The sequence below is a fragment of the Metarhizium acridum genome, assembly GCF_019434415.1.
Source record: "Metarhizium acridum strain ARSEF 324 chromosome Unknown scaffold_579, whole genome shotgun sequence".
NCBI lineage: Eukaryota > Fungi > Ascomycota > Sordariomycetes > Hypocreales > Clavicipitaceae > Metarhizium > Metarhizium acridum.
In genome coordinates, this window is record NW_027094047.1 from 128,003 (window position 1) to 151,951 (window position 23,949).

General features: G+C 49.5%; 10 protein-coding genes across 10 annotated transcripts; 2 read left to right on the forward strand and 8 right to left on the reverse strand.

The window, feature by feature from the left end:
• Positions 1–1,520: 1,520 nt before the first annotated feature.
• J3458_021352 (uncharacterized protein) lies at positions 1,521–2,475 on the reverse strand (the record flags this gene model as incomplete). Its single annotated transcript, XM_066122564.1, has 3 exons — positions 1,521–1,869; positions 1,934–2,133; positions 2,215–2,475. 3 exons carry the CDS (start codon positions 2,473–2,475, stop codon positions 1,521–1,523), a joined length of 810 nt encoding a protein of 269 aa, XP_065972322.1.
• Positions 2,476–5,004: 2,529 nt separating this feature from the next.
• J3458_021353 (uncharacterized protein) lies at positions 5,005–6,007 on the reverse strand (the record flags this gene model as incomplete). Its single annotated transcript, XM_007816865.2, has 2 exons — positions 5,005–5,581; positions 5,652–6,007. The coding sequence occupies 2 exons, from the start codon at positions 6,005–6,007 to the stop codon at positions 5,005–5,007; spliced, it is 933 nt and encodes a 310-aa protein (XP_007815056.2).
• A 5,332-nt stretch (positions 6,008–11,339) lies between these two features.
• Positions 11,340–11,795, reverse strand: J3458_021354 (uncharacterized protein; the record flags this gene model as incomplete). Its single annotated transcript, XM_007816864.2, has 1 exon — positions 11,340–11,795. One exon carries the CDS (start codon positions 11,793–11,795, stop codon positions 11,340–11,342), a length of 456 nt encoding a protein of 151 aa, XP_007815055.2.
• Positions 11,796–12,040: 245 nt separating this feature from the next.
• J3458_021355 (uncharacterized protein) lies at positions 12,041–13,225 on the reverse strand (the record flags this gene model as incomplete). Its single annotated transcript, XM_066122565.1, is given in 5 exon segments — positions 12,041–12,416; positions 12,468–12,834; positions 12,860–12,889; positions 12,906–13,067; positions 13,135–13,225. 5 exon segments carry the CDS (start codon positions 13,223–13,225, stop codon positions 12,041–12,043), a joined length of 1,026 nt encoding a protein of 341 aa, XP_065972323.1.
• Positions 13,226–13,628: 403 nt separating this feature from the next.
• On the forward strand, positions 13,629–14,000 carry J3458_021356 (uncharacterized protein; the record flags this gene model as incomplete). The annotated part of the gene is made up of 1 exon (XM_007816863.2): positions 13,629–14,000. The coding sequence occupies one exon, from the start codon at positions 13,629–13,631 to the stop codon at positions 13,998–14,000; it is 372 nt and encodes a 123-aa protein (XP_007815054.2).
• A 38-nt stretch (positions 14,001–14,038) lies between these two features.
• On the forward strand, positions 14,039–14,389 carry J3458_021357 (uncharacterized protein; the record flags this gene model as incomplete). Its single annotated transcript, XM_066122566.1, has 1 exon — positions 14,039–14,389. One exon carries the CDS (start codon positions 14,039–14,041, stop codon positions 14,387–14,389), a length of 351 nt encoding a protein of 116 aa, XP_065972324.1.
• A 3,114-nt stretch (positions 14,390–17,503) lies between these two features.
• On the reverse strand, positions 17,504–18,498 carry J3458_021358 (uncharacterized protein). The gene is made up of 2 exons (XM_066122567.1): positions 18,047–18,498; positions 17,504–17,989 (listed from the first exon to the last, which is right to left on the reverse strand). The coding sequence occupies exons 1-2, from the start codon at positions 18,272–18,274 to the stop codon at positions 17,876–17,878; spliced, it is 342 nt and encodes a 113-aa protein (XP_065972325.1). The 5' UTR covers positions 18,275–18,498; the 3' UTR covers positions 17,504–17,875.
• Positions 18,499–18,616: 118 nt separating this feature from the next.
• Positions 18,617–18,829, reverse strand: J3458_021359 (uncharacterized protein; the record flags this gene model as incomplete). The annotated part of the gene is made up of 1 exon (XM_066122568.1): positions 18,617–18,829. One exon carries the CDS (start codon positions 18,827–18,829, stop codon positions 18,617–18,619), a length of 213 nt encoding a protein of 70 aa, XP_065972326.1.
• Positions 18,830–19,176: 347 nt separating this feature from the next.
• Positions 19,177–19,356, reverse strand: J3458_021360 (uncharacterized protein; the record flags this gene model as incomplete). The annotated part of the gene is made up of 1 exon (XM_007816862.2): positions 19,177–19,356. The coding sequence occupies one exon, from the start codon at positions 19,354–19,356 to the stop codon at positions 19,177–19,179; it is 180 nt and encodes a 59-aa protein (XP_007815053.2).
• An 866-nt stretch (positions 19,357–20,222) lies between these two features.
• On the reverse strand, positions 20,223–22,529 carry J3458_021361 (uncharacterized protein; the record flags this gene model as incomplete). Its single annotated transcript, XM_007816861.2, has 1 exon — positions 20,223–22,529. One exon carries the CDS (start codon positions 22,527–22,529, stop codon positions 20,223–20,225), a length of 2,307 nt encoding a protein of 768 aa, XP_007815052.2.
• Between the last annotated feature and the right edge of the window lie 1,420 nt (positions 22,530–23,949).

Consider the following 23,949-nt stretch of genomic DNA (forward strand, 5'->3'; position numbering starts at 1 on the left):
CTCAGGCGCCTGGTACAGGATGCACTCGGTCAAGCTACTACCAGCTCGCAATGTGCCCATTAATCAATCAAAGCTATCGCCACGACCACAGCTTCCTCAATTTGTCAACATTGCATGCTTCAATGTGCCCTTGTTGACACCGGCACACCTCCTGATGATTGTGTACCTGCTGCGAAATGTAATAGAGTCAACTTGGAAGCGACCAGATAATTCCTGGCAAGTTGAACTACCTCCTTTCTCCGTAAATACTTGACCGTTTGCGTCAGTGATAACCCGCCGTGCGGCCGGTTCATGACGTCGTTGGTCTTGACCCATCTCTGGCCTGTGGTTCCTCTTCGCTTCCATCGCCCTGCATACCTCAATCAGCGGCAAGTTGACCAACGCCTACATGCAAGAAGTGTCACGTAAAGAACTTGACTGCATTATGATTCATCAAGTAGGTATTATGGAGTAGCAAGTGTAATTTCACGTTTGTCGATGCCATGTTTCCGTGGTAGGTTGAGCCAAGCCGTGGGCTAGGTGGTGCCCATCGTCGCCCGATTTCCGCTGCAAGCACCATGGCTAGAGATACTTCTGTCCAAAGCAATCCGCTGACTAATTTTGACATGGAAAACTAATGAATGAGAGTAAACGTCCAGTTTGCCGTTTTGTCACCTATACGTTGTCCGGCCCTCTGCCGCAGCAAGCTGTTCTTTCTACTCTAGCCCAGGGGAAAAAAAAAAAAAGAACAGTATTCATTGCGCCAAGTTCTGATCAAGGTCCTTCCCAACTTCGAAATGGAGCAAGTTCTTTCCTCGCCCAAATTTGGGGAGTGTGCTCAACTGAGCCTCCCTGCCCCTGGTCTCGGAGGGGTTGACGCTGTACGAGAACAAATGTCGCCTGGTCAACCGAGAGATTGATCAAGGTATAGGCCGATATTTGTGGTACATCTGCATCTTGTACAGGCTTAGCTACTTGCTTCATCTTCTATGAGCACAAGCGCTCGGCGTCCTCAATCCCGTACAGCAAGAGATGGGTTTAGAGACAGTCAGTCAGGAAACATTTCGACGAGCCTCAAAGCTGGCCTAACTGCGGGGGCCATCTTCTGGGGTTTGGTGTCAGACATTACAGGTCAGTACCTTCTAGTATCTACGTCCTTGTGTCTAACCGTCCATTGTCCATGCAAGCACACTGGCCTAACAGTTGACAGTTCAGGTCGCCGCTGGGCATTTAATCTGACCTGCCTCCTCTCATGCACGTTCGGCCTGTCTCTCGGCTTCTGAGGCGTAGAGAACAGCCGATTGCAGCTCGTTACAAGTTTTGCTTGTGTTCTTAAGTATTAATCTCTTTACCTAATATTAAGCTACGTTATTAAATAGAGTATACATAAATTTCTCAACACCTATAGCAGTTAGTCCAGGTCGCAATTAAGTCCCTTTAAGCAGGCAAGTATTTTTATATGCAAAATACAGTGTCAGGTAGTACTCTATAAGTTTGTGACGGTACAAGACGCCGTACTGTTATGAGAGGGAGTGAGAGGGCTAAAAATCGTCGTCCTTTGACTGCGAGCTCCCCATATTTTGCTGTACAAAGTTAACATATTTACCCAGTCTAGTGTAGATGCCGAACCTATTGGCCCTTGCACAACCTTCGCCAAATGACACAATTCCGACCAAAGTTCCAGTTTCATCAACTATTGGGCCACCACTGTCCCCTTGGCAAGCATCCTTGCCACCTTCCGGTAGACCGGCGCAAAACATATTTTTATTCACCCGTGACCGTCCACTTCTGTCTTCGTTTGCTCTCTGGCACTGATCACGCCTTACTACCGGAACCGCAACTTCTCGCAGTTGCCCAGGGAGATTCTTTGATCCTTCCCTTGTTGCTCCCCTAGAATCACAGTCAGAATTTTTTTTCGATAGGGGCGGACAAAAGATTTTGCTAAAACACATACCAGCCAGCCACGACCAAGTTAGTTCCTTCTGTAGGGTCAGAGTCCTGCTTCGGTAAGGGGGCAAAGCCAAGCGACTGATTGCCGCCTACCGATTTCGCTAGTTTCAAAATGGCAATGTCATTATTGAACCTGTCAGGATCCCACTCGGGGTGAACTATAGCAGAAGCTACAGGAACCACAGTGCCGCCGGATGATGGAGACTGTAGAGTGTGCGTTAGGAACATCTCGCCAAGTTTATTTCGGAAGAACCACACATGTAGTCATAAAGAAAGGAAACTTACTAGTGATCCAGCGCGAATCGTCAACCTTTGAACATCTCTTGGATCCTGGATACAATGAGCAGCCGTGATGACGGTTTGATCGTCCGCAAGCGAGCCACCGCAAAAGAATCGGCGATTGTTCTGCAGAGCAACAATGAAGGGCGTTTTGGACCCATCAGATCCAGTCCCGCCGACAACATTAATAGAAGAATCTGCCGGGAGTGCCGTCGCCATTTGAACTACCCACGCCGCAACCGCGACCGCAAACACGTTGGACACCATTTGAGCGATTGAGAGGATTCGGAATACAATAGTATGGGAAATTAGTGTTCTACACAACTACAGGACCGTTCTGGTTACATACTTGGGGCCGATTGGGTTTATATGGAAACCTGCCTCACTTTAAGCCATCAACGATCCATTGCTCATCACCCGCTGTTTCAGAACGTGGTGACGCAGTTAGATACCTCGGAACGGCAATGGTCCATATCACAGATACGAATCTTGTAAACAAGCTTAAAACTTGCATAGATTATGCAGGGATCTAAGCGCGAAGCCATATTGACAGCCATGCTATATGTAAAACGGTAGTTGTGTTAGACTTTTGTGGCACAAGCTCCGCCTCCCCCCTGACTAGCTATACATACCTCTTGTGCCTTGCTTTATTCTGCAGGCTACGTCTATCCTCGTTGCCAAGAGGATCCCTTGTAAGTCTAGGCGGCATCTCGTGACATGTTGCATGTGAATGCACCACTCTGCCACTCCGCTCCTTGGCGCCATGTTGAGCCTCAATTTCGGAATCTTGCCACGTCGATACCCAGCAGAGGGAGGCCTTTGCCCTTGGTTTTGCGCTGGCGTATCGAGGTGGGTAAGCTTGCGTGGAGCTGAAACCTGGGGTTGCCAAGCCTCGTTGCATCACTGAAGGAAAGTTGAACATGACATGCGACATGTGGCCTTTGCTGACACGTGTATCGGTGGCCTTGTACCAACGGGCGAGGTCAGCCTCAGTCAATTACCGTCTGCTTGTCATGATTGACAGCTGTGGATTACATGATATTGGAATGGCACCTGATTGAATCCATCAGCCACTGAGATCTCTTCTACATCATTTTGAAGTTTAAGAGTTGAAAATGACACCCTGTTGATAAAAGGCCGAATTGCGGACTCACTCGTTGACACTTTTAAAAAGACAGGGTCCATTAAATGAGTGCGTTGAGCGTATTGAATTTTGGTAAAGCTACACGTCGTCAAACCGGAGGAATATGAAAATATAGATTAGCATTGCGTCCTTTGCTACTCGGTATTGCGAGCTATCTGCCGGCCGAAAGCCCAAGTCATCTCGTACATCAACATGGGCCTGTGCAACAAAATTCTAGTATGTGGCTGTGCGCCTATTGACCTGGCTAGGAGAAGAGTGATTTCGTACGTGCCTAGGGCTTAATCGCGGACATGGTCTACTGTTGACGGGTCTAGTGTTTGAAGCTATCTAGATGATTGCCACGGCCTTTGGAACGGACACACCGATGCACACGCGTCATGAGGCAGCAATTCAGTGTCTCCAAATGAAGATTCAGCTCTTGGCGACGAATATTGTACCGGGTCATTGGTTTCACATCGTCTCCGTCCATAGCTTGGCATACTGATGACTGTCAGCACGTCCTGTGCGCCAAGTTCCGTAGCCGTTCTACAGAAAAAGCAAGCGCATGCACCCTGAGCATCTGGGACGTATAATTTCTGAATTTCCCTGACATCAGGGAATGCCACTAAACGACGACGCGCAAAGCATAGTACGCTGCAAGCTACATTGTTCTCAAACATGGTTGTTCAAGCGTGCACCCACTAAATAGACTAAGAATCGTGTGTTCAAATGCTCGTCATGGCCCTTTAGAGGGTGGTTCGTGGCAAACCAGAAATGAAACGATGGGTATTCCACGCAGTGGCTGAAGCGGCCAAGATGGACGCTCCTAGCAAAGGCGAGAGAACACACTTGACTCAGTACACACACCTGACTTCGAATGCCCGTGCCAGAAAGGAAAAAATCCTGGGCAGCCCACCAGCTTGCAGAGCTTTCATGGTAGCCACGTATAACTAGCATACGAAGATATTTGTAAAGGCGCTAGTCGACGTTGGATAGAGCTAGGCACAACCAAATAAATCGAGCCATTATAAGAGCCTTTGCTGGCTAAGCTGGCAACCTGGTTGAAAAGGAGCCTCTAGCTAGCCCTAGTAAAAGTAGCCGGACCGATTTCTCGCTAATAGCTACTAACAGCTGCTAATTTTACGATTTGCAAATTATAGCCATAAATGAGCCGTTGGCCAAGTGCGAGCTTACGATACGCTGGCCGGGGTAGCTGCCGAAAAACGCCGGAAATATAATAATTTGAGCAGCTAATTTCAACCACGAATTATTTCAGCTGGCAGGGTCATAGAAGTCACAACTGCTAAATTATAGAAACAGCTGCTAGCAGCTAGCCACAATTAAAAAGCCTTAGTAATTAAGCTCTAAACAGCCAACAGCTGCTGATAGCTACTAATAATTTCCTTTCTTTATTATTTAAAAAATCTCCTTTTATATGTATTTAGAGCTAGAAGACGAGTAGGAAAAATAGCCTAGATAGCTAAATAGACCAAACTCTTACCCTAGCCCATTATAAGAGTGACTTGATTAAAGGTGGCTTTATAGTGGTGATTAGCTTGGAAGCGGGAACAGGCCCCGTAGTAGGGCGGTCGGGTTGTGAAAAAAGCTTCGCTTTAATAATTCTCTTATAGAAAACCCAAGACCGTGTAACTAAACTTGGCTAGTCAAGTTATCTAGTAAGAGAGCAAAATTGGGAAGCTAGCTCTTTCAAGTATACCCGCGTCGTTTTTCCAGTATGGGCCGACCTGGTTAAAGGTAAGCGTAGCATTATATCCTCCGGGTTGTAGCCTCTTTGGCAGAGCACCTTTGCTAATAGACATAAAGTCACCATTGCTTTCTGCGTTGAAATGCAAAACACCAAACTCAGCACTCCCCAAGGTTCCGTTAATTGTCGCAGGACTTGGGCGTCCACTATACCAAGCCCCTCCCCAGTAATACATGGACTTCTGTTGAAATACTGATAGGCTGGTTCCATTCGCGCTTTGCGGAAAGCAAAACCGAACCTTGGCGTATGTCCACCGGGCCGTACCATACCATGTATACCAGTCGCTGCAGTCATCAATGAGGCTCCCTTCTGATGTGACATCCAGTGCCGTTTCCAAGTGACCAAACTCGTGGACAAACGCTCTGTAGGTTTGGGGTGAATTATCACAGTCGGTGCCAGCCCCAGCGATAGCGGACCAAAAATTCAAATAACTTAGGACCTTGAGCCACGTATCCCAGCCTTTCCCGCGGCATGCATCTCGGAGACTAGGTGGAAACTGCTTTAGCGCCATGCAAGCTGATTGTATACGTTGGGCTTGGGAGCTATTCAACTAACTCTTTCTCAAATATGTCGTCGATCCTTTGCTTAGTCTTTGAATAAAAACGACCTTGTCTCTTAAAGGTATGGTAGCAGAAATCGTGACGCTCACACGAGGGAAAGAAGTCAGCTTGGCCTGTTGGATTATTCGGAGCAGCCGTACAACCGTCGGTGGACCAGTCGAAGTTGGGATTGCGATCTGACGAGTTTTTCGCCGTGGCAAACTCGTCAAGCGAGCTGTGGAAGCAAAGCCTCTCAGTCTCGGCAAGAGCTGCCTTGTCCCAACTTTGGCCTTGGCGCTTCTCCATGGAGATGGCCGTTGCCGGTGCAGCGAGAGCAACCGCAGCCTTGATCGTAAGTGCAGTGAAATGCATTGTATTAGAATAAGTAAAGAAGCCAAGTAGACTACTGTTATCAAAATGATCTCAAGTTGGGTTAGGTGCAAGCGAGTTGGGTGGACAATGTGAAGACGGCATTGCGACTACGATTTATACTAATTTGTAGTTATATCAAACAGCATTAATACTATATGGTCTTCAGTAATAAGAAATTTTTTTTTTCAACTTTTCAGTCCACGCCAACCTTAGAATAGTATTACTCGGGCGACACCAGGCACTATGTTAGTTTGTTGGCGGCGCTAGAGGCAGGTTATACGAGGCCTTACGAGGCTTGGCGAGTAGGTCAGCCCATTTACAGCTTCACATATATACTGGGTGTGGTTATATCTCACCTTTGTCCGCTCTCCCAATAGCTTGGGATTGTACGATTGTGCATTGATTATTTAGATTAATAAAATACTACGCCACTTCTTGTATTCTAGAGCTATGAGTTTTAAGGGGTAGAATGAGCCGAAGACCGAGAGTCCGCGGGCCAAGAAATTAGCATGGCTTTAATTACGTCGCTTACGCACCGAGATACTTGCTCTTAGTCCCTTGGCTTTATCTTTATACTACTAGGGGGAGTTATAAAACAGGTGACTACGATTGAATGGCGCATTAAGCTTTAGGCCCTCGAGCGTTTACATGCGATACACAGCTACGTAACTGAAACCATAGTGTGAAAGTCCTGGCAGGAGAGACGTGTTTGGTAACAATAACATCTTCAGTGATCCTCTGCGACTTGTAAATGGCAATATAGTAGCAAACAATAAGGGGAAAGTGACTGTGAGTGTAGAGTGTGGCTCCGATAAGGAAGTCCCGGCCTACTAGGAGAATTAGAATAATGTTCCTACTATTAAAAGTGGTTGGCAACACCCGTCTATTATACTTGATGAAAATTTAGCATAATAATACACAAAGGGTCTTAAATAGAGTCTTCACTAGGCTCTCAAGACGTTGTGATGGCCACGATAGTCGAATTCCTGCCGGGGTTTTTTTTTTTCGACCGCCCTCCTATATTAGAGGCCCCACGGGGGGAAAGTATCAGCGAGCAAGTTTCAGTTGTGTGGAAGGTTGAGGCAAGCAATGGCAAGGAGGGGATTTTATCCAGGGAATTATTCTTGTTGCTGTTATCTCTTGGGCGGGGAAGGATAGGCGGCGGTACTCCCCAAAATTTACATCGCGCCTCTCGACCTGGAGTTGGTAGTCCACGTGTAGGTTGGGAAGGGTTGTACGGAGTAGCTAATCTTGATTCCTAACCTTAACCTTAACCTTGAACCTGGCCACTAACCCTAACCCAGGTGGAGCTAATATTAGGTGGGTACTAAAAGTGGAGCTAGTGTGATGTCAGGTTATCTGCCCGACCTTCTGCCAGGTTATGTGACGCCTCGTTCCGCATGTCTGGCACAATTAATCGACTGAGTCCAGTTTGCCCCTGGGCCATGATGTTGGGCGTGTTCTCGAGACACAGTATGGGTCAGTTGAGTATGCTCCAAAAATGCATCACTTGAACAGCTGTGCGATTTTGTTGTCGAATGTTGTCGACTTTTTGCCATGGACGCTTGTCGCCGCAATTTTAGAGCTGAATGAATGTTTATGCAAAATTATATTTGCGTGCTGAGCCGGCGGCACGTCCCTTTCTTTCCAGTAGATGAAGGCAGGAAGCAATGACGACGAGACCTGTAAGGAATGTTGCGTTGTGAAAGAACAGCAATCCCCAACTTCAGATGAAAAATAAAATCGCCAGAGGAAACAGGTGATCCCCTATAAACCCTGGACCAAGTGTATCTCCTCAGCCACCGTTGCGGTCCAGCACGAGTAGCCCTTGAAGTAGATATAAATGCCGTGATAATGGCTAGAATTGAGATTGTTAGCCTAACCTTTTTTGTCTGCAGCAGAATCGTGTAGCGGATCGTAACCCAAAAGCTACCATATCATATGCTTTGATATTTAAAATTGATTCTCATGAGACTATATCTTTGCTATCGGCTAATATCCCCGCACGAGTTTATAGCAAAGCAATTCATCTCAAAGCGATACGCCACAGGTCAAAGCATTAAACAACAAACTAGCATCGAGCCTAAATCCAGTCTCGTTCGCACTTGAACGTAACTCTTTAATACTAAATCCACATGTTCCATGGTTTGGTGGCTATCGGCGATTTCTTCTAGATTGCTCCTATGTTTTAAACGAATGTTTCCCATCTATACTATCCGTTAAGCTGTCGTAGTCTTTACAGTCAAAGCCTGCGAGAGCCGCTTTCTTTGTCGCCTACACTTGTTGAAGCTAGTTGCTGAGGCCTAGAGAAGTTGTTTTAGCTTCAGCGCAATGTCATTCAACAAGTAACATAGTAATTCCACGAATGGTGAAGAAACGATCAGAGGAGCATACTAATTCGTTATGTGGCCTATGGCTTTTTACCTTTCCGTACATATGAGACATCGGTCCTAGCCTGGCCGTGGTTTAAGTCCTAATAACTTTATTATTAGCTGTATAGGTCCTAATCTATGATATGAAAGGCCCTGCTTACATAATAGGGGTACCCTAGAGGTATAGGAGTATAAGGACGATATGAACCTCCGGGATAAGGCGAAACTAACAGACAGTGTTCATCTTTTAACGGATAGCTATTTTTGTTTATGGTTTATTACGTTGTAAGTTGCGATTCTCTGGCTTCGGTACGGCTATTCATATCATTTTTTTAACTGGGCCTTACTTGATGTAGGGCTGCACGAATATTTAAATAGGCCGGAAGGAATTAAAACTTAATAATAAGTTTGACATGAAGGCTTTATATGCTACGAAATATTACAGGAATAGTCAAGTTGAAACAAAGCCTATTTAATGTCAACATTGATGCTCTGACGGATATTCCCACATTCCTAGCCGCTGCAGCCCCAATCCTAGCACGTCGACGTGTCTTATCACAGATCTGCGAAACCCGGTAGCTCTATACTCAAATATCCCTTGCCTGATTCCGTCGGCGGCTTTCACCTCGTTGATAGTAAGGCCTACGGCAGGACTTCAGAGAAAAATTCATCATTTGTTTTATGACGTTCAAAGAGGAAAGTCTAAAAATGTTGGACGAGTCTTCAAAACCCTGATCTAGCTTGATTTGTGCAAACATTAGTGGTTTACTTGGATTATCTCCCGAGAACGCGTATTCGGTGATGGTAAATAACAGTGTCTTGGACATTGTTTTTTAGAAATCACAGCAGAGTACACAGGAACTTCAGGTGGGAGTAGTGCGTTGCCCTACAATGTAGAGATGTCGCTTAAGAAGTCTAGTAAGGCGCAGGCCTAGCCCTGGACGTGATATTGAATCATGGTCAATAAATCCAACAGACTCGTGTCTCAGTTCTCTTTTTGCACCATACATCAGGCGTAGTTACGTGAAAAGAGTCTAGTCTTGGGCGTATAACTCGCTATTTATGCTCTCATAGTCTCTTGACCGTTTTCTTACTATTATTAAGACTATCTGACTCTGTCCTTTCATGGAAAATACGACAATCCCCATTTACGTATTCTATTGCTATTTATCCTTGGTTACGCTCTGCTTTTTTTGGACATACCCGATATTCACCGAATCTTGGGGAGAAAGATATTGCCCGCCAATCAAATAATCTGCCTTTTCAGCCCTTTCAAAGGAATCTAATAGTTCGATATGGCTGTCGTCTCTACTTCTATATAGCCAAATACACATCATCTTCTGAGGGTCTGTCTTTACCTCGTAGTTAAGAAATTTTATCACGTTCACGCCACAGAAACTCAAAAGAGCAGAAGCCAGCACGCTACCATACCAACCCTTAAAACGAGCATTGACATTTGCACCATGCTTGATGCAAACCTTAACACACCTTAGGAAGCCGCTTAACACAGCTCCTGCGACGGCAGTGCCAATGCCGGGGAGGCGATGAGCTGTAAGTGCTACAAGGCTAAGACATGGTTGATATGCGTTGACTAGTGCTTTGCGTAAGCATTCCAATGACTTGAAATTTGTGTTAGTAGCTCCTGCGATGTAAATGGCTTGGTGAATTCTACCACGCCGAGCCAAACGCAAAACTTTCTCCGCGCACCCCAAGAGGGCAGTGGGATTCTTGTATTGTTTTACATGGGCCTCAAGTACTGTTTTGGCCCTTATGCATCGATGAACGAAGCAATCACAGAAAAAAATACCTTGAGAAGAACTTTAAGGCCCGACCAGACAGCTGCAGGACCCGATGGGCCAAACTGAACAGCGATGTTGCCGATGTCACTCATCCAGGAAACGACCCGATTTGCATAGTCTCTCCATATAATTTCCCGATCCCCAATCTTAATCTTGTGTGTTTTGTCTCAAAGTTTTGCTTCCCTCTCTCGTACGATACCAATTAATTCAATGATCTGAATCATGACATCTGCACGACAGAAGTATTTATGAATGCAGGCCTTCGCCTTGTCATCTGTTTTCTCGAGCGCCTCTGCCAGAGTGTCGACTCGGACTTGGGAACCGACTGAACGACTTCGTCGCTCCCGGTAGCGTCTTGTTCACCGTCCGCAATAGATGTGCCACCGGTCGCATCCGGCCCTGTCATGGGTTTCGAGATATTCGTAGGCCCGTGGGATTAAACGTTATCATCGTGCGTTTGGCCGTTGCTGGAAACTTGGGTAGCCGTTTGGCTCGGCAGAGGGCTTGAAGGACCAAATATATGTCTGAATCTGGTCCGGAACTGTGGTGATATGACTGCCAGACGACTGTCGCCTCCTTGCTTCGGCATGCTATGAGAATCAGATTTCACTTGGGTGTGATCAATTTGCTAGTGGTGAAAAGAATTGCGAAAGGACGAGGCAACACGCTGATAAGGGGTAAGACGAAATCTCTCGACGGCCATTCAAGACTGTCCTTTCTGCTTCTTGCGTACACGTAAGTACCTCATATACTGTACATGCTTGGGCGTTCATACAACAGAGGGTGTTGCGGCCCAATATGCAATATGGGTTGATTGCATGGAAGAGGTATGTTCACTGTCAGCAGGATAGGATGTGGTTACACATGCGTGGCCAAACTAAAGACTACAGCGACTGATATTGATAACGTAATATATATGCAAATTCTACACACAAATCCCTACGCAAATGGCATTTCTGTGCGGAGAAAGTGCCGGGAAAAGACCACTGCACCACGCGGAGAGGAGCGTTCCGCCGATACTATCAAAACTTCTGCCCAACTTGAGAATACGACGCCCTACGATAGATATGCCCCGTAGCGATCCCAGGCTACTCCACGGCAGAGCATGCCAGACGACGTGTGCACCATGACAACTCGCTGTGCATTACTACGGAACACGTTCTACGATACAACTGATTGCCCATGAGCCTTCTCCCCAGAACCCTTCTCAGCGGTCTCAATCGATAGGACAGGTGAAGACTCTCCATCCACTTCGTCAAGAAGGGGGCGGACGGCAATGGCGACATTTCCGTCTGCTTGATGCATCCGGCGCTCGTAGTCGTCCATATTCTTGCTCACGAAGATGCTGTCACTCGTGAAGAGCAACGACACTTCCTCCAATGACCTACCGGCAACCTCGAGATAAGTAAGCCATACAATAGGGAAGGCTACTATATTCAAGGCGCCGAAAAACACGTAGGTCGCCCATCCCAGTTTGTCAAGTAGAATGGGAATAACGGATTGGGTCATACCGCAGCCGGTAGCCCACCCGAAAATAGTGAACATATACCCCTTGGCACGGATTTCCTGTGGCCAGATCTCAAGACCGTAGATCCACGAGGGTACAATATCAAACATGCAAAAGAACCTCGTCCACGATTAGCCGTCTAACAATCGATTACCTCTGCGTCGAGGAGGATTGGCAGCTCATCAGAGGTAGACGAAAATAAAAGAGGCTGCTCCTGTGCCATGATTTGCTGACAAGTCTGGATCAGTTGCGGCACGGTCCTCCCATGTTTTGATGAGAGCGGCCACAACAAAGAGCGAGACGCCTTGAATGACAAACGAAACCAACAACGACTTGACGCGGCCCATTCGATCGATTACGAGTGCCGCAGCTGCAGTTCCCGGCACGCCCAGGGAGTTGACAAGTCCTGCGAGCCAGAGCGACTTGTACGAGTCGAAGCCCACCAGGCTGAAGAGCTTGCCGGCCCATGAGACAATGGCCAAGATGCCTGTCCATTGTTGAATCCATTGCAGTGCAAAGCCCATGACTGCACGTCTGCCCAAATGGAGTTTAGCTGAATGGCGGCCGCCCAAATAATATTGAGAAGGTCGTTTCGTTTGTCATGGGTGGCTTCGACAATGGCGTCTAGCTGCTCGACTTCGGCAATAATTTGGGAGTCGTCGGAAGACAGACCCCGAAGTTTACAGAGAATGCTAATGGCCTCCGTTCGTTTGCCATTTGCTATAAGCCATCTGGGACACAGTTAGGCATTGGACGGTACCGAACTTGAAGACAGCACCTACCGGGGTGACTCTGGCAAGAAGGGAATTGCCATGTCAACAACAACGAGAGGGATGATCATCCACGCAAGCGGGAATCGCCATTGAAAGGACTCGTCAGATTTGCGAACCCCGAAATTTATCCAGTAGGCGATGGTGATGCCGAGAAAATTGGCGACGAAGACGAGCGAAAAGCTGGAGCCACGGTCGTGTGACTGAGACAGTTCACTGACCCAAGGCAGAATAATGGCATTCATGAAGCCGATGCCGATGCCCACAATGACGCGAGCGCAGAGGAACATGTTGGAATTCTGGCTGGCGGCTTGGAGAGCAGCGCCGACGATGCCAAACCACGTCCCTTTTTTGCGGCCGAACTTGTCGCCCACCCATCCTGTTTACGGGCATATGTTAGTTACTTAAGTACTCGACATTTACAATCTGAACGTCTTCATTCTGATGTACACTTGCCTCCGATAAAGCATCCCCACATGCCGCCAAAGTAGTACGCAGTGGCAAGGCCACCTTGTTTGATGCTGTCGGTAGCAACATCATCGTGACCGATTTGGGCCATTTTGATGAAGCCAGGTGTGCTGCTAACAGTGCCATACACGCCTTGGTTGAAGCCTGTTACAAGACGTGTCAGCTGCGGTCTGAATGTGAAAATACAAGTCAAGTCCGAATGGCTCGGTACCTTCAAATATCAAGGCAACCGCAGACACCAAATTGACGAGGAAGAGCAACACCTTTCCAGGCATGTATTGCCAGATTTGTAGCAAAGCCATGTTGCCGTAAACCAAGAGACAGTATAGGGCCACGCGATTCAGTCACGCCGGGGATGGACCAGATGCTTGCTACACGGATGGCGTGATTGTTTGAAGGATCGTCTCGGTTCATTTATACTTGCTTGTGGCCGAGGTTTGTCATGGGTGAGCATCAGGGAATCGGCCGCAGGATATACATCTATCTGGAGAGGACTGGGTCTGTGCCATTCACGGCGAGAAGCTGCATCGATCGTGTCGTACGGCCCGTCATCCACCCGTTCATCGTTCACCAGACGGTTATACGGAGAAACGGTGTGTTGGTGATATGTAGCCTAGAATGCCATGTCTTTTGTATAAATACTCTCTCCTATAAGCTATTGGTGGTTCCAAGGCAAAACCAATGAGCGAAACATGGAGAGACAATATGGGTTCAGTTCACGACGGAGCCATAGGCTCTCAATCCTCACCATTATACCTTGTTGTGTTGGGCCTCAACTCTGGCACCTCCATTCATGGAATCGACTGCGCCTTGTGCCGATTCAAGCAAGCAACACCCGATGCGCCGATGCATTTTGAGCTGCTCAAGTACGATGAAGTGCCGCTGGAGCCAACCATTAAGAAACGCGTCATGGACATGATCCTTCACAAAACGACATCGCCAGAAGAGCTTTCGGAAGTCAACGTTATTTGGGCAAGGAGTTTGCGCAAGCCGTCAAGATCTTCTCTCAGAGACATCATGTTCCACTCTCCTCAATTGATGTCATTGGGTCTCACGGCCGAACCATTTGGCTCCTAAGCATGCCGGAAGAGGGACGGGTCAGATCTGCTCTTACCATGGCCGAAGGTTGCTTCTTGGCGTCCATGACGGGTATCACGACGGTCACATACTTCCGCGTCTCGGACCAAGCCGCCGGCCGCCAAGGAGCTCCTCTCATTGCCTTTTTTGACTCGCTTGTCTTGCATCACCCGACCAAACTTAGAGGGTGCCAAAACATTGGCGGCATTGCCAATGTCTGCTTCATCCCGCCGGACGGGGACGGCAAGCCGAACCCCGACTTTTTCGACTTTGACACTGGACCGGGCAACATTTTTATTGACGCGGCAGTCAGGTACTTTACAGATGGCCAACACGAGTACGACAGGACGGCCACATGGGCAAAACTGGCACCGTTGACGATTCATTAACCAAGAGTCGATGAGTGGCGTTTGCGCATGTTACAACGACGGGTCTTTGAGCCTGGCCTGTCTCGTCTTCAGGCCGCCAAGTCAAAGTTTCATGGCTGGCTGACCCTGGCATGACTTTCTGATTAGATTCAAACGACTGTACCACGCACCAGCTCGACATCTATTCTCCAGGTCTTGTGTCTCTTGCTTCTTCCCCGTTTCTGTTGCACAATACACTCGGCTCATGGCACCAAGAGTTACCCAAGGAATGAAATATATATATCTGCAAATCTTGAAATGTCCAGGATGTAACCCGTACCTTTCGACGCAAAAAGCTTTTCATGTGATGGCCTGAGACTCAAGCTTCCCTCATAACCATGGAATCGCACTTGAAAAACTACCAGCGACTTGAGGGGAATAAAGATATGAAGCAATCTCGAAAAGACCACGCGTGTCCCCATCTTTGACTGTTTTACTCAGAAGGAGATGATTCATTCCTCCTCCTCTTCTCTAGAAAAAATTCAAGGCCAAGCAACGTTTGCAGTCTACATTTCTTCCATAGGGAGACATAGCACCCTGTGACTAGTACTCAGTGAGGGCTTGGATTAATAACTCAATTCAGCTGTAAGAACAGTCTTTGGTATTGGAGGTCTTTGATTTTCCTCAAGGGCCTGGATAGACCAAATAGCTTCATATACAACAAGTCGGTGAGAGCCTTATGCCCTAGGTCCCGTGATTATAGCCCTCGCGTAACCGTGTGACACATCCTGACACGAATATTCTCTTCTATACTGTGACCGTGGAGTCATAAATGATGAACAGCATTTTGTCTGTTTTACAAGCCCGCTAAAGAGACACAAATCCATCTGCAATATCCCGCGTGACTTTCTTAGACGAAAGTTGTTGCTCCATCCACTAACTTGCGCGTTTAATGAGATGAATGTCCATGTGAACTTTAGCATCAACGACAACTTCTAGTCTTGGTCTTTTCAGCTCTAGAAAACAGATTGTGCTACTGGTCAATATGCGCTTACATGTATTAGGATAGTCGGTTTGATGTGTTTCCTTTTCCCTATTTGGGGTTAGTGATGTCATAAAGCGAGTGTCTTGTGGCAAATCCAACATGACAAGCAAGACGCCGGGTGGCACAATTAGGCACCATACATCCGTACGCCGTGCGGCCCGATGTACACGATACAACCGGAAGATAAACGCCGTGAGCAAGCAAACAATGACGGCAACAGAATCCAATCCCAGGTGCGGGGTCATGCGCCACAGGGCATCGAGCCATCAATTGATCAATCTCGCTCATGTCTGACGGCAATTTACACTGTGTACAGAGCCTTATGGGTGGCGCCAACGATTCAAAACAAAGTCTAGGCCTGTAAAAGCATGACGCCGGGAGCCAAACCCTCGGATCACGCATGCATACATGGGTCTCGGGTCCATCCATCCCAGCAATGCGACTAGCTGGGCCATGTCTCTGGGCCATCTTATTATGGATGGTGACGTGGCTTACCGGAAGATTATTGATGGCTGCAACCGAGGCTGTGGAGGAGTAGCTTCTCCGACATCTGAGCTCTCCAGGCCGGTAGTTAAGCCCAGGAATGCCCTGGCTTGCGGCTGGACCAGTAAGAATACGTGCGAATTGATCATCAGGCACCTCTAGTGTCCACCGCATGGCAACTCGGGCAGCTTGGGCACCACATTACGAAGCTCTCTCTATTTTGGCGAGGGTCTGTGTCTCTCACTTGAGGTCGGAGGGTCTGGTTCAGGCTGTGATTCGGGGAAAAGAGACATAAAATTTCTAGAATGATTTCTATGACTATAGTGTGAGGTGTCATGGGCAGTTGTGTTGAGAAATGCCGCTCAGAGCCAAGGTCGTCACTCCTGACTGCTCCAAACAGTCTCAGCTACAACCCGTGCGTTGTATTGACAGGTTGACGGGGATTTTCAAAGGTCCAAGGACACTTATCCTATCGTTCCCTGCATCGTAATAGCGCGTTAACCGTCCATGCCAGCGTGATTGCTAGCACATTCACCCATGCTCGAGAGCCAGGAGGGACAGCCGGCCCATATGCATGGTACATACCAGCCGCGCCCAAACCAGCGGGGGAGACAAGTATCCCGCCCCGGAAGCTACCTAACTAGGTAGTCCGTCGACCTCATGTTAGTAGTGTCGACTTCTTGTGGGGGAGGGGGTTTAGGAATGAGACATGGAGTGATGAGAAGATGACGTTGAACGCACACTGCGGGATTGGGCACCGAGTCCATGTACTCGGGCGGCGGAGCAGAGGACGCCTCGCATATTACTCCCGTCAAATCCCAGAGACACCCAAAATAAAAAGCAAAAAAGGGGAAAAAAAGAAAGGAAAAGGGTTTGGAATTCGAACCCTAACTACCCAACCCCTCCCCGGCCGTCTTTACACCACTGCAAGGATCCGAAGTAGCTTGCTCGCTGGCAAGAAGACATCACAATTGTGATTGGGGTTGATGCGCTTGGCATGATTGATACTCGATAAAAAGGGCTTTCGATCCTCAATAGCCTTCTCATTGGCCACCCGAGTTCCGGCGAAGACTTTGACAACATGATAACTGACCCCTCAAACAATTTTTACAGAGGTGCGCATATGGAGGATCAAAACAATGGGCAAAGCGGCAGAGATTTGTTGGAAAATTTCCAAAAAAGCTATAGGGCAAGAATTGTAGACGCCTACATGTGTTTACCGTAGCTATTGAAATGTTACATATTTCTTCCAACAAGATGATACGGAGCAGCGGATGACGGACTGCCCCTTCTGGTTCGGCACGAAGACGAATATTGTTTCAAACAGATCAAATTAACGAGATCCGCGCATTCATCCAGTCGGATGCAAGCGAGCCTAGTTGTGCGGTTAGAAATGCTTCGCCATCTGAGTGGTGAACCGGCCACCAATAACACCATGGCATCGATATCTTGCTTGGATTTTACGTCTTCCGGTTGAAAATAACAAAGGAAAAATTAAAGCACATTCTTTGATTTGTACAGCGTCTACATATCGTTCCGGCGCACTAGCGCATAGTATGACTTGGAAGGTTTGCCACTCTCATCTGTGAGGTATACAGTATTCACTCCTCAGAAGTACCTAGTCACATCTGAAACTTGCAAGTGAGTAAATAGTTCAATCATGAGAACTCGGTAGTTCAAATGAGTGGCATGCTCCCCGAATTTACCACTAAACCAGCCTGACCAGCTACCTTGTTGCAGATCTCATAAGCTCCTTCCTCGTTCATGTCCGTCCTCATTGCCAGAAGAATATCTACTTTCCCCAAGAAACACCAGTGATGATCAGTTCATGCCCCCCCCCTTTTACTCAAGGGAAAAAAAAAAAAAAAAAAAAAAACGACGGTCGATGATGCCAAGCGCTTCATAATACAAACTACATGATGGCGATTTTTATTTTTTTGCTATTCCGACTCAAAGTAGCCATATCGCTCCAAAGACGATCATCTTGAAACCCGGTGCAGCTATTTCGCTTTCACTTCATGGGGGTACGGTTTCCTGCCCCAAACAACGAACGTCGGCATATACGCGTGAATTGATGTGTTGCAAAGGTCCCGACGAACGTCGACGAGGGATGCCTACACATGGTCCTTTTGTCAGCTCCGATTCAAGTAAATTACCATGTGCCAACTCACTTCAATTTCCTCGGCCGAACGGTTAAAACCGTGATGAAGCAGCTGGTATGAAAAGGCAGACAGCCCTTCCACAAGGTTGTGGCCCCATAGCAGCCCTATCTGCTTCAGATATCGGTTCTTGGGCCAAGAGTTGAGGGGCATTTTATAAACGCGCTGCTGCACATCCACAAAGCCCACATTCTCGTATGCCCTCTTCAGAATAGGCCCCAAGAGTGTAGGGCGACCCATCCTGTCTGCGGCGAGAATCAGGTCGCTGATCCACGAGACTATCGGTCCGCAGGGATTCAAGGTGCCGTCGTCGCACGAGATATTACAATCAACCTCTTGGGATTCGAACCAGCCGCCCGGTTCAAGGGCGTCGAAAGCCTGAGCGGCAATCTGTTTCTCGAAATCTTCCCAACAGCCGCCAGTGAGCCGAGTATGTATGAAGTTGAACTTGTGGGGGAAGTCCCATGGCTCAGTCCTACATGGATGAATGTTATTACTAGTGACAGGGAGAAAAAACGACGGCATATTTACAAATGCAAAGACGAGCACGCATATCAATGTGACGTGGGAAAGAACCAAGACCTACGCATCTTCGACATAGAACCGGACATTGGAAGGCACGTAATTCGGCTGGATTGGTGATAGGTCCGTGGCGATGATCCGTGAGTCGGGGAACTCATCAGCCATCTCAATAGCCCAGTCGCCAATTCCCGTTGCGATGTCGAGGATAAAGTGTGGATAGTTTTCGGGGGAAATGGGAGCAAAGTGCAATTTGCCTCCCATGAGCTTCTGCATAATGGGGCCCTGCAGGGCTAGCCGCTCTTGTTCCTTCTCGTCGTTTGGAAAAACATATGCTTCAAGCGTCTCATCAGCAAACAGACTGGTAGGAATTTGTGCAGAGGTGTGCGGAGGAGCTCATACATCCAGCATGGAAGGCGTGGTAGGTGCGGCCAAACAACTTGGGGTATTCCAAAACGCTATCAGTAAGGGACACGTCTGAAAACGAACTGACTTCGCTGCTGAAGATGGAGACTGGTTGGTATTAGAATGCTTTTGCAAAGGTGTCCTTTTCCCATGGCAGCTCGGGCGGGGGGAGAGTTCTCACCTTTCACCAGACTGTTGTTATGCGATGCCAGTCGCCATCACGTCAGCGTAAAAGCCTCCTGATCTGGACTCAGATGGTAGCGTACATCAGGTTCGATCATCAACATGGACGACTCAAAGGTGAACTCGAAATCACACAGCGGATGGAGCGCCTTGTCATGTTGCCCGATGCCGTCTTCCATGACGGCATCCGACTCATCTGCTCGCGGGGTTGGCATGGCCAACGAGGGTCGTATCGGTGTCGATATTCGGAGCTCGATGTCTTGGGTCAAAAATAACAGGAGAAGGGTTCACAGGGGAGAGGATGAAAGACACTCTACACTGCCCAGGCAGCAAGCAAGTTTGGCCAAGTTGAAGAGCGGCCACATACATGCTCGGAGGGGATTGCAGAAAGATGGGCGCAGTTGTGGCGCCAGCCTTTTCCTGCTCACATATTGTACACAGTATATTTGCTTTTTCCTTGACCGCGTTTCCTTCATTGGCCCAAACACAGATACCATGAGCTGTGTATTTCTTCCGGTCTTGTACACACGCCTTCGTCAGTTCCGCCGCGCCCAGGCTGAGCCCGATCAAGCCCATGCGCTGGCGCGAGCCAGACGCAATCGTGAATTATTGCTAGGCAAAAAAAAACATCAGTGGAACTTTGGAATCAAGGCAGTACGTGGCCATTATGGCTCCAAGGGTGTCGGCCAGGAATGAATTGGTGTCTCGTCGGCTGGTGAGACAAAGATCCGCATTCTGCCATCGTCGGCCCGTGACTCCATGACTCCGTCAATGCAAAGATAAATGACAGTACATGACTCTGTACCGCCTTTTGTTATGTTTTTGACCAAAAAGGATCCCAATGAGCAGCGTGGCCACCTATGCTCTTTACACCGAGCCCGTTCTCAACGCCCGCCTAGACGGCTATTCTTGACACAGACTGTATATTCTTTGACGTGTCATCAGGGTGTGAGACGCACTTCACGTATTCCCTATTCCGTCATGCTGCCGCAGAGTCAATCTATTGGCCCCCCCCTTCCCCAGCCTTAACTGATCCATCCCTGGCTATAGCCGATGGATGCCCCCTTTCACTCGATGTCCCCTAATCCGCATAGGCTGCGGTACCTCCGCTATTCCTCTGATGGCACGCATACTCATCTGTTAGTTCAGTGTTTATGGCGTGCGATATCCGCCCCTTGCTGCGGAGCTGGACATGCAGGACTTGTGCATACCGCGACGTCACACACCGGTACGGACTGCCCGGGTTGAAGGACACCTCGTAGCTCAGGGCGTTGTATACCTCAACCCAGGTCCTCCAGTCGACGTCGGCTCCGCGTACGCCAAGCGGCGCAGAGGCAGCTACGGCGTTGCTCATGTGGTAGTGCATCTTGACGCTGTCGGCAAACGTCCTGTTGGAAACGGCCGCCCACATGCGCATGAGATTCTGCATCTCGGGGTGGACGTCGGGGGACGCGGCCAGCGTGACGAGATCACGGCATGTACGCCCGATGATGGATTCCACCAGCCTCGTCCTGGCCTCCTTGACTCGCACAACATCCGTCGTCCAGTACGGCGTCCCGTCCGCCAGCCACGGCTCTCTGCTGTGGTAGCTGAGAGGCTCATGGCCGTCTCCGCGCGCCGTCAACAGCCCCCATCGGGCGACGGTAACATAGTACAGCTCGCTGACCAGGAACCAGACGTAGCCAAAGCCGTGCATCCGGTCGCCGCACTCACACTCGGCCAGCCGCCTGCCGATGTCGTGACACCAGTCGGCCATGTGGCAGAGCGCTTCCCTGGTGTAGAGCCTGCACACGTTTCCGCCCTCGCCCCCGGCAGTGTCCTCGATCAGGTCCCAGAAGTCGTGGAACGTGGCGACGCTGTCGAGGGCCTGACGCACGTAGACACAGGTACTGTCGTACCAGCCCTTGTACGTCCCTCCGCCGACCTGGCACCGGAGGGCCAAGTCGATGAACTGGGGGAGCGCGCCGTCAATCCACCGCGCGTCAAGGAGCTCCTCGGGCGAAGGCAACGGGCCCCGTTCGTAGTTGTCAATCAGTCTCTGCACAATCACGTCGGCAGTGCACATGGACGACTCAATGTTGTAGTGGACGGCTCTGGGGTTCACGAAGCTGTTGACGACGGCATCGGCCCAGCCATGGGTCGCTGCCGTCTTGTCGGCGCCGAACTTGTCCGCGTAGTCGGCCATGGTGAATGCATAGCTGCCCATCATCATGTCGAAGCAGTCGTACCTCAGCCGGCCGGCCACTATACACATGTTGTAGAAGCACGGGGAGACATCCCCGGCCCGCAAGAAGTCGCGCACGAGGCGCGGCTGTGCCATGGATATTGCCTCGGCGCGGTGTCTCTTGGTGTTCTTCACCTCGACCCCATTGAGATAGACGCACCCTGCCTCGCCCAGTTGCAGGTTTGGGACAACCACCTCGGAGGCAAAGGTGAAGGAACGCGGCGGCGGTACAGCCACCGGGCCCCCCGTGTAGAGGCTGTATTCCGTGACACTGATGGACGTGGAGGCCAAGGGGGATATTTGCGCGGCGCGAGCCAGGGCGCTTACTGTTTGGCTGCAGTCATATAGCCGCTCGTTGCCCTTGAACATGCACAGGAATTGTTTCCCCAAGTCCCTGGCCCCGTTCAACGTGTACTTGGGGTGCCGCAGCAGCCCGTGTTCGTAGTGAGCAAAGCCGGCAGCAACACCCCAGTCGTCGGCGTTGGACTCGTCAACCTCGGCCTGGCACATGGCATCCCTTCTCGCATATGCTGCTTCGTCGAAGATGTGGTCCCAGGTAGCAGTGGTCCTCCACAGCACGCTGCCATGCTCGGCATACTCCTCATAGTCGTACAGGCTGTCGCAGCAAAACGGCATGACGTCGTCTCCAAGGCCGCCAGACCTGACCATCAGCTGCTTCGACGGACCTCGGCCTTGGGAAGCCACGTCCGTGTCGGCGCTGCGAGCCACCCATCGTGGTTGTCGATTCTTGGTCTCGGCAGTCGACTCCAACTCTGAATCGGCCTCACGCTTTGGGGCATCTGCAAACATGTCCGTCATGAGCGACATCTGGTCCCATGCCAGAATGTCAATGCCGGCGTCGTCCTTGCCTGCGAGGCTGTGGGCAGTGAGGAGGCGCGCGAATTCTCGTTCGGCGTCGGTCCTGATCTCCGGCTCTCTCTGCCGCCGTCCCAGCCGCCGGGCAATCCTCCTCATGCCCTTGTTCGTGCTCCAGCAGCTGCCATAGTGTCTTGCCACGTAGGCGCTGAGTAGCCGCTGCCGCCTCCCATACAAGGCCGCCAGTTGCTTCTGCTCCATCTGAGGTACCGTGTTGCCCCCAGCATGCTGCCTCTCTTTACGAGCATTGTGCAAAGAGTGAGGGTCGTCAAGTTCAAGAGTATCCATGCTTGCTCGAGGTAGATGACATTAAGATAAAGTGGTGAGGGGTGAATCCTGGTATGGAGGCTGTGTTGTTTCCCCCCCATGACTGCCATGGCTCGATGGCAGGAGAGGGTGAGGCTATTTATGCACTCCATGTTTGCCTCCAACCAGTCGCATCAAGACTCCATGATTCGTCGACCCTGGAGCTCATCGGCGGCCGGATCCGAAATTGGATCACGGGCACGCTCTTTACACCCGAAGACACCATCACGCCTTGATTGACCTGGGAGGCGGGCCGACTCCTGTCTCGCCGTTGGGCCGCGACCGAGGCCGAGTTGACGCCTGTTGCTGGAGTTGTTCGCGATCTATCATCTGCCGTCGTGACATTGAGAACAAATGGGCCAACAACACGGGTTTAGCGCAATGAAAGAAAAGCAAAAAAACAATGGACAGAAAAAGAAAAACAAGACAGCTATACCGAGGTCAGTCACGTCCAGCACAAAAAAAAAGTGGAAATGATGAAGACGGAGAAGCAACAGTACATAGGCATCGGAGCACGTCTCAAGTGGCGCAATTTCGTGTCGCACAGCGGCCTGCTCCCTTGTCGATCATCCACTCCCTCGGGAACGCCAAGAAGTGCGTAATTTGGTCGTTTGGTGCCACATGCTCCTACACATATACGTGAACTGCTTGTGTGTGGGCGACTGTTGCTCGCGGCGGATGGTGATTCAGATGGCCGTCATTGCTCGACTTCGCGCAGAGTACCTGTGGCCAATTGCTTTCCTTGACGTATGGAAGCAGCATCTGGTGAATGAGGCCCTTGACTCGGTTTCGTACCCGGGGCTATCACGAGGCGGACCGTCTGACCCCCCTTTAACCTCTGGCACCCAAGTATGAGTGTAAGTTGGCCCATGTCATGGATTTCCGTCCTGCGTCCTGCCATCAAGAAGCCGTCACATGTAGTCTTGGCTTCAGCACTCTGCAAATTTTGAACATTGTGGTGCAAAGATTTGCGGATTGTGTACTTGTCATTGTTGTTGCTATGGCCTCCGTCACAGGTTCCCTAGTATGTAATTACCATGTTGAAGAATAAAAGATTGGAATCTAAAGATGCTGCTCCTTCATTGCTCTCATAATTCTCTGGCCCTCCTACTTGATATTTTGAAAACCTACTTGAGGAATCTACACTCTGTCCGCCTCTCTCTCATGCTCTTCGACGTGGCACTCAAAGCTACCTAACCGCTTCGAGCGAGTTTTCTCCAACGTGCAGAAGCCAATCCAATCTAATGGTGAATATAGACCCTGAACGTGTCATTCGGCAGCCATCTTTCAATCGGCAGGCCTCAACCTCGGTACGGGCTGGCGGTAAGCGAGGTGCTGGGATTGACCGCCAGCCGGTAAAAAAGGACCGTCTCGCCATATCAGCCCATTTGAAGCTCTCGTG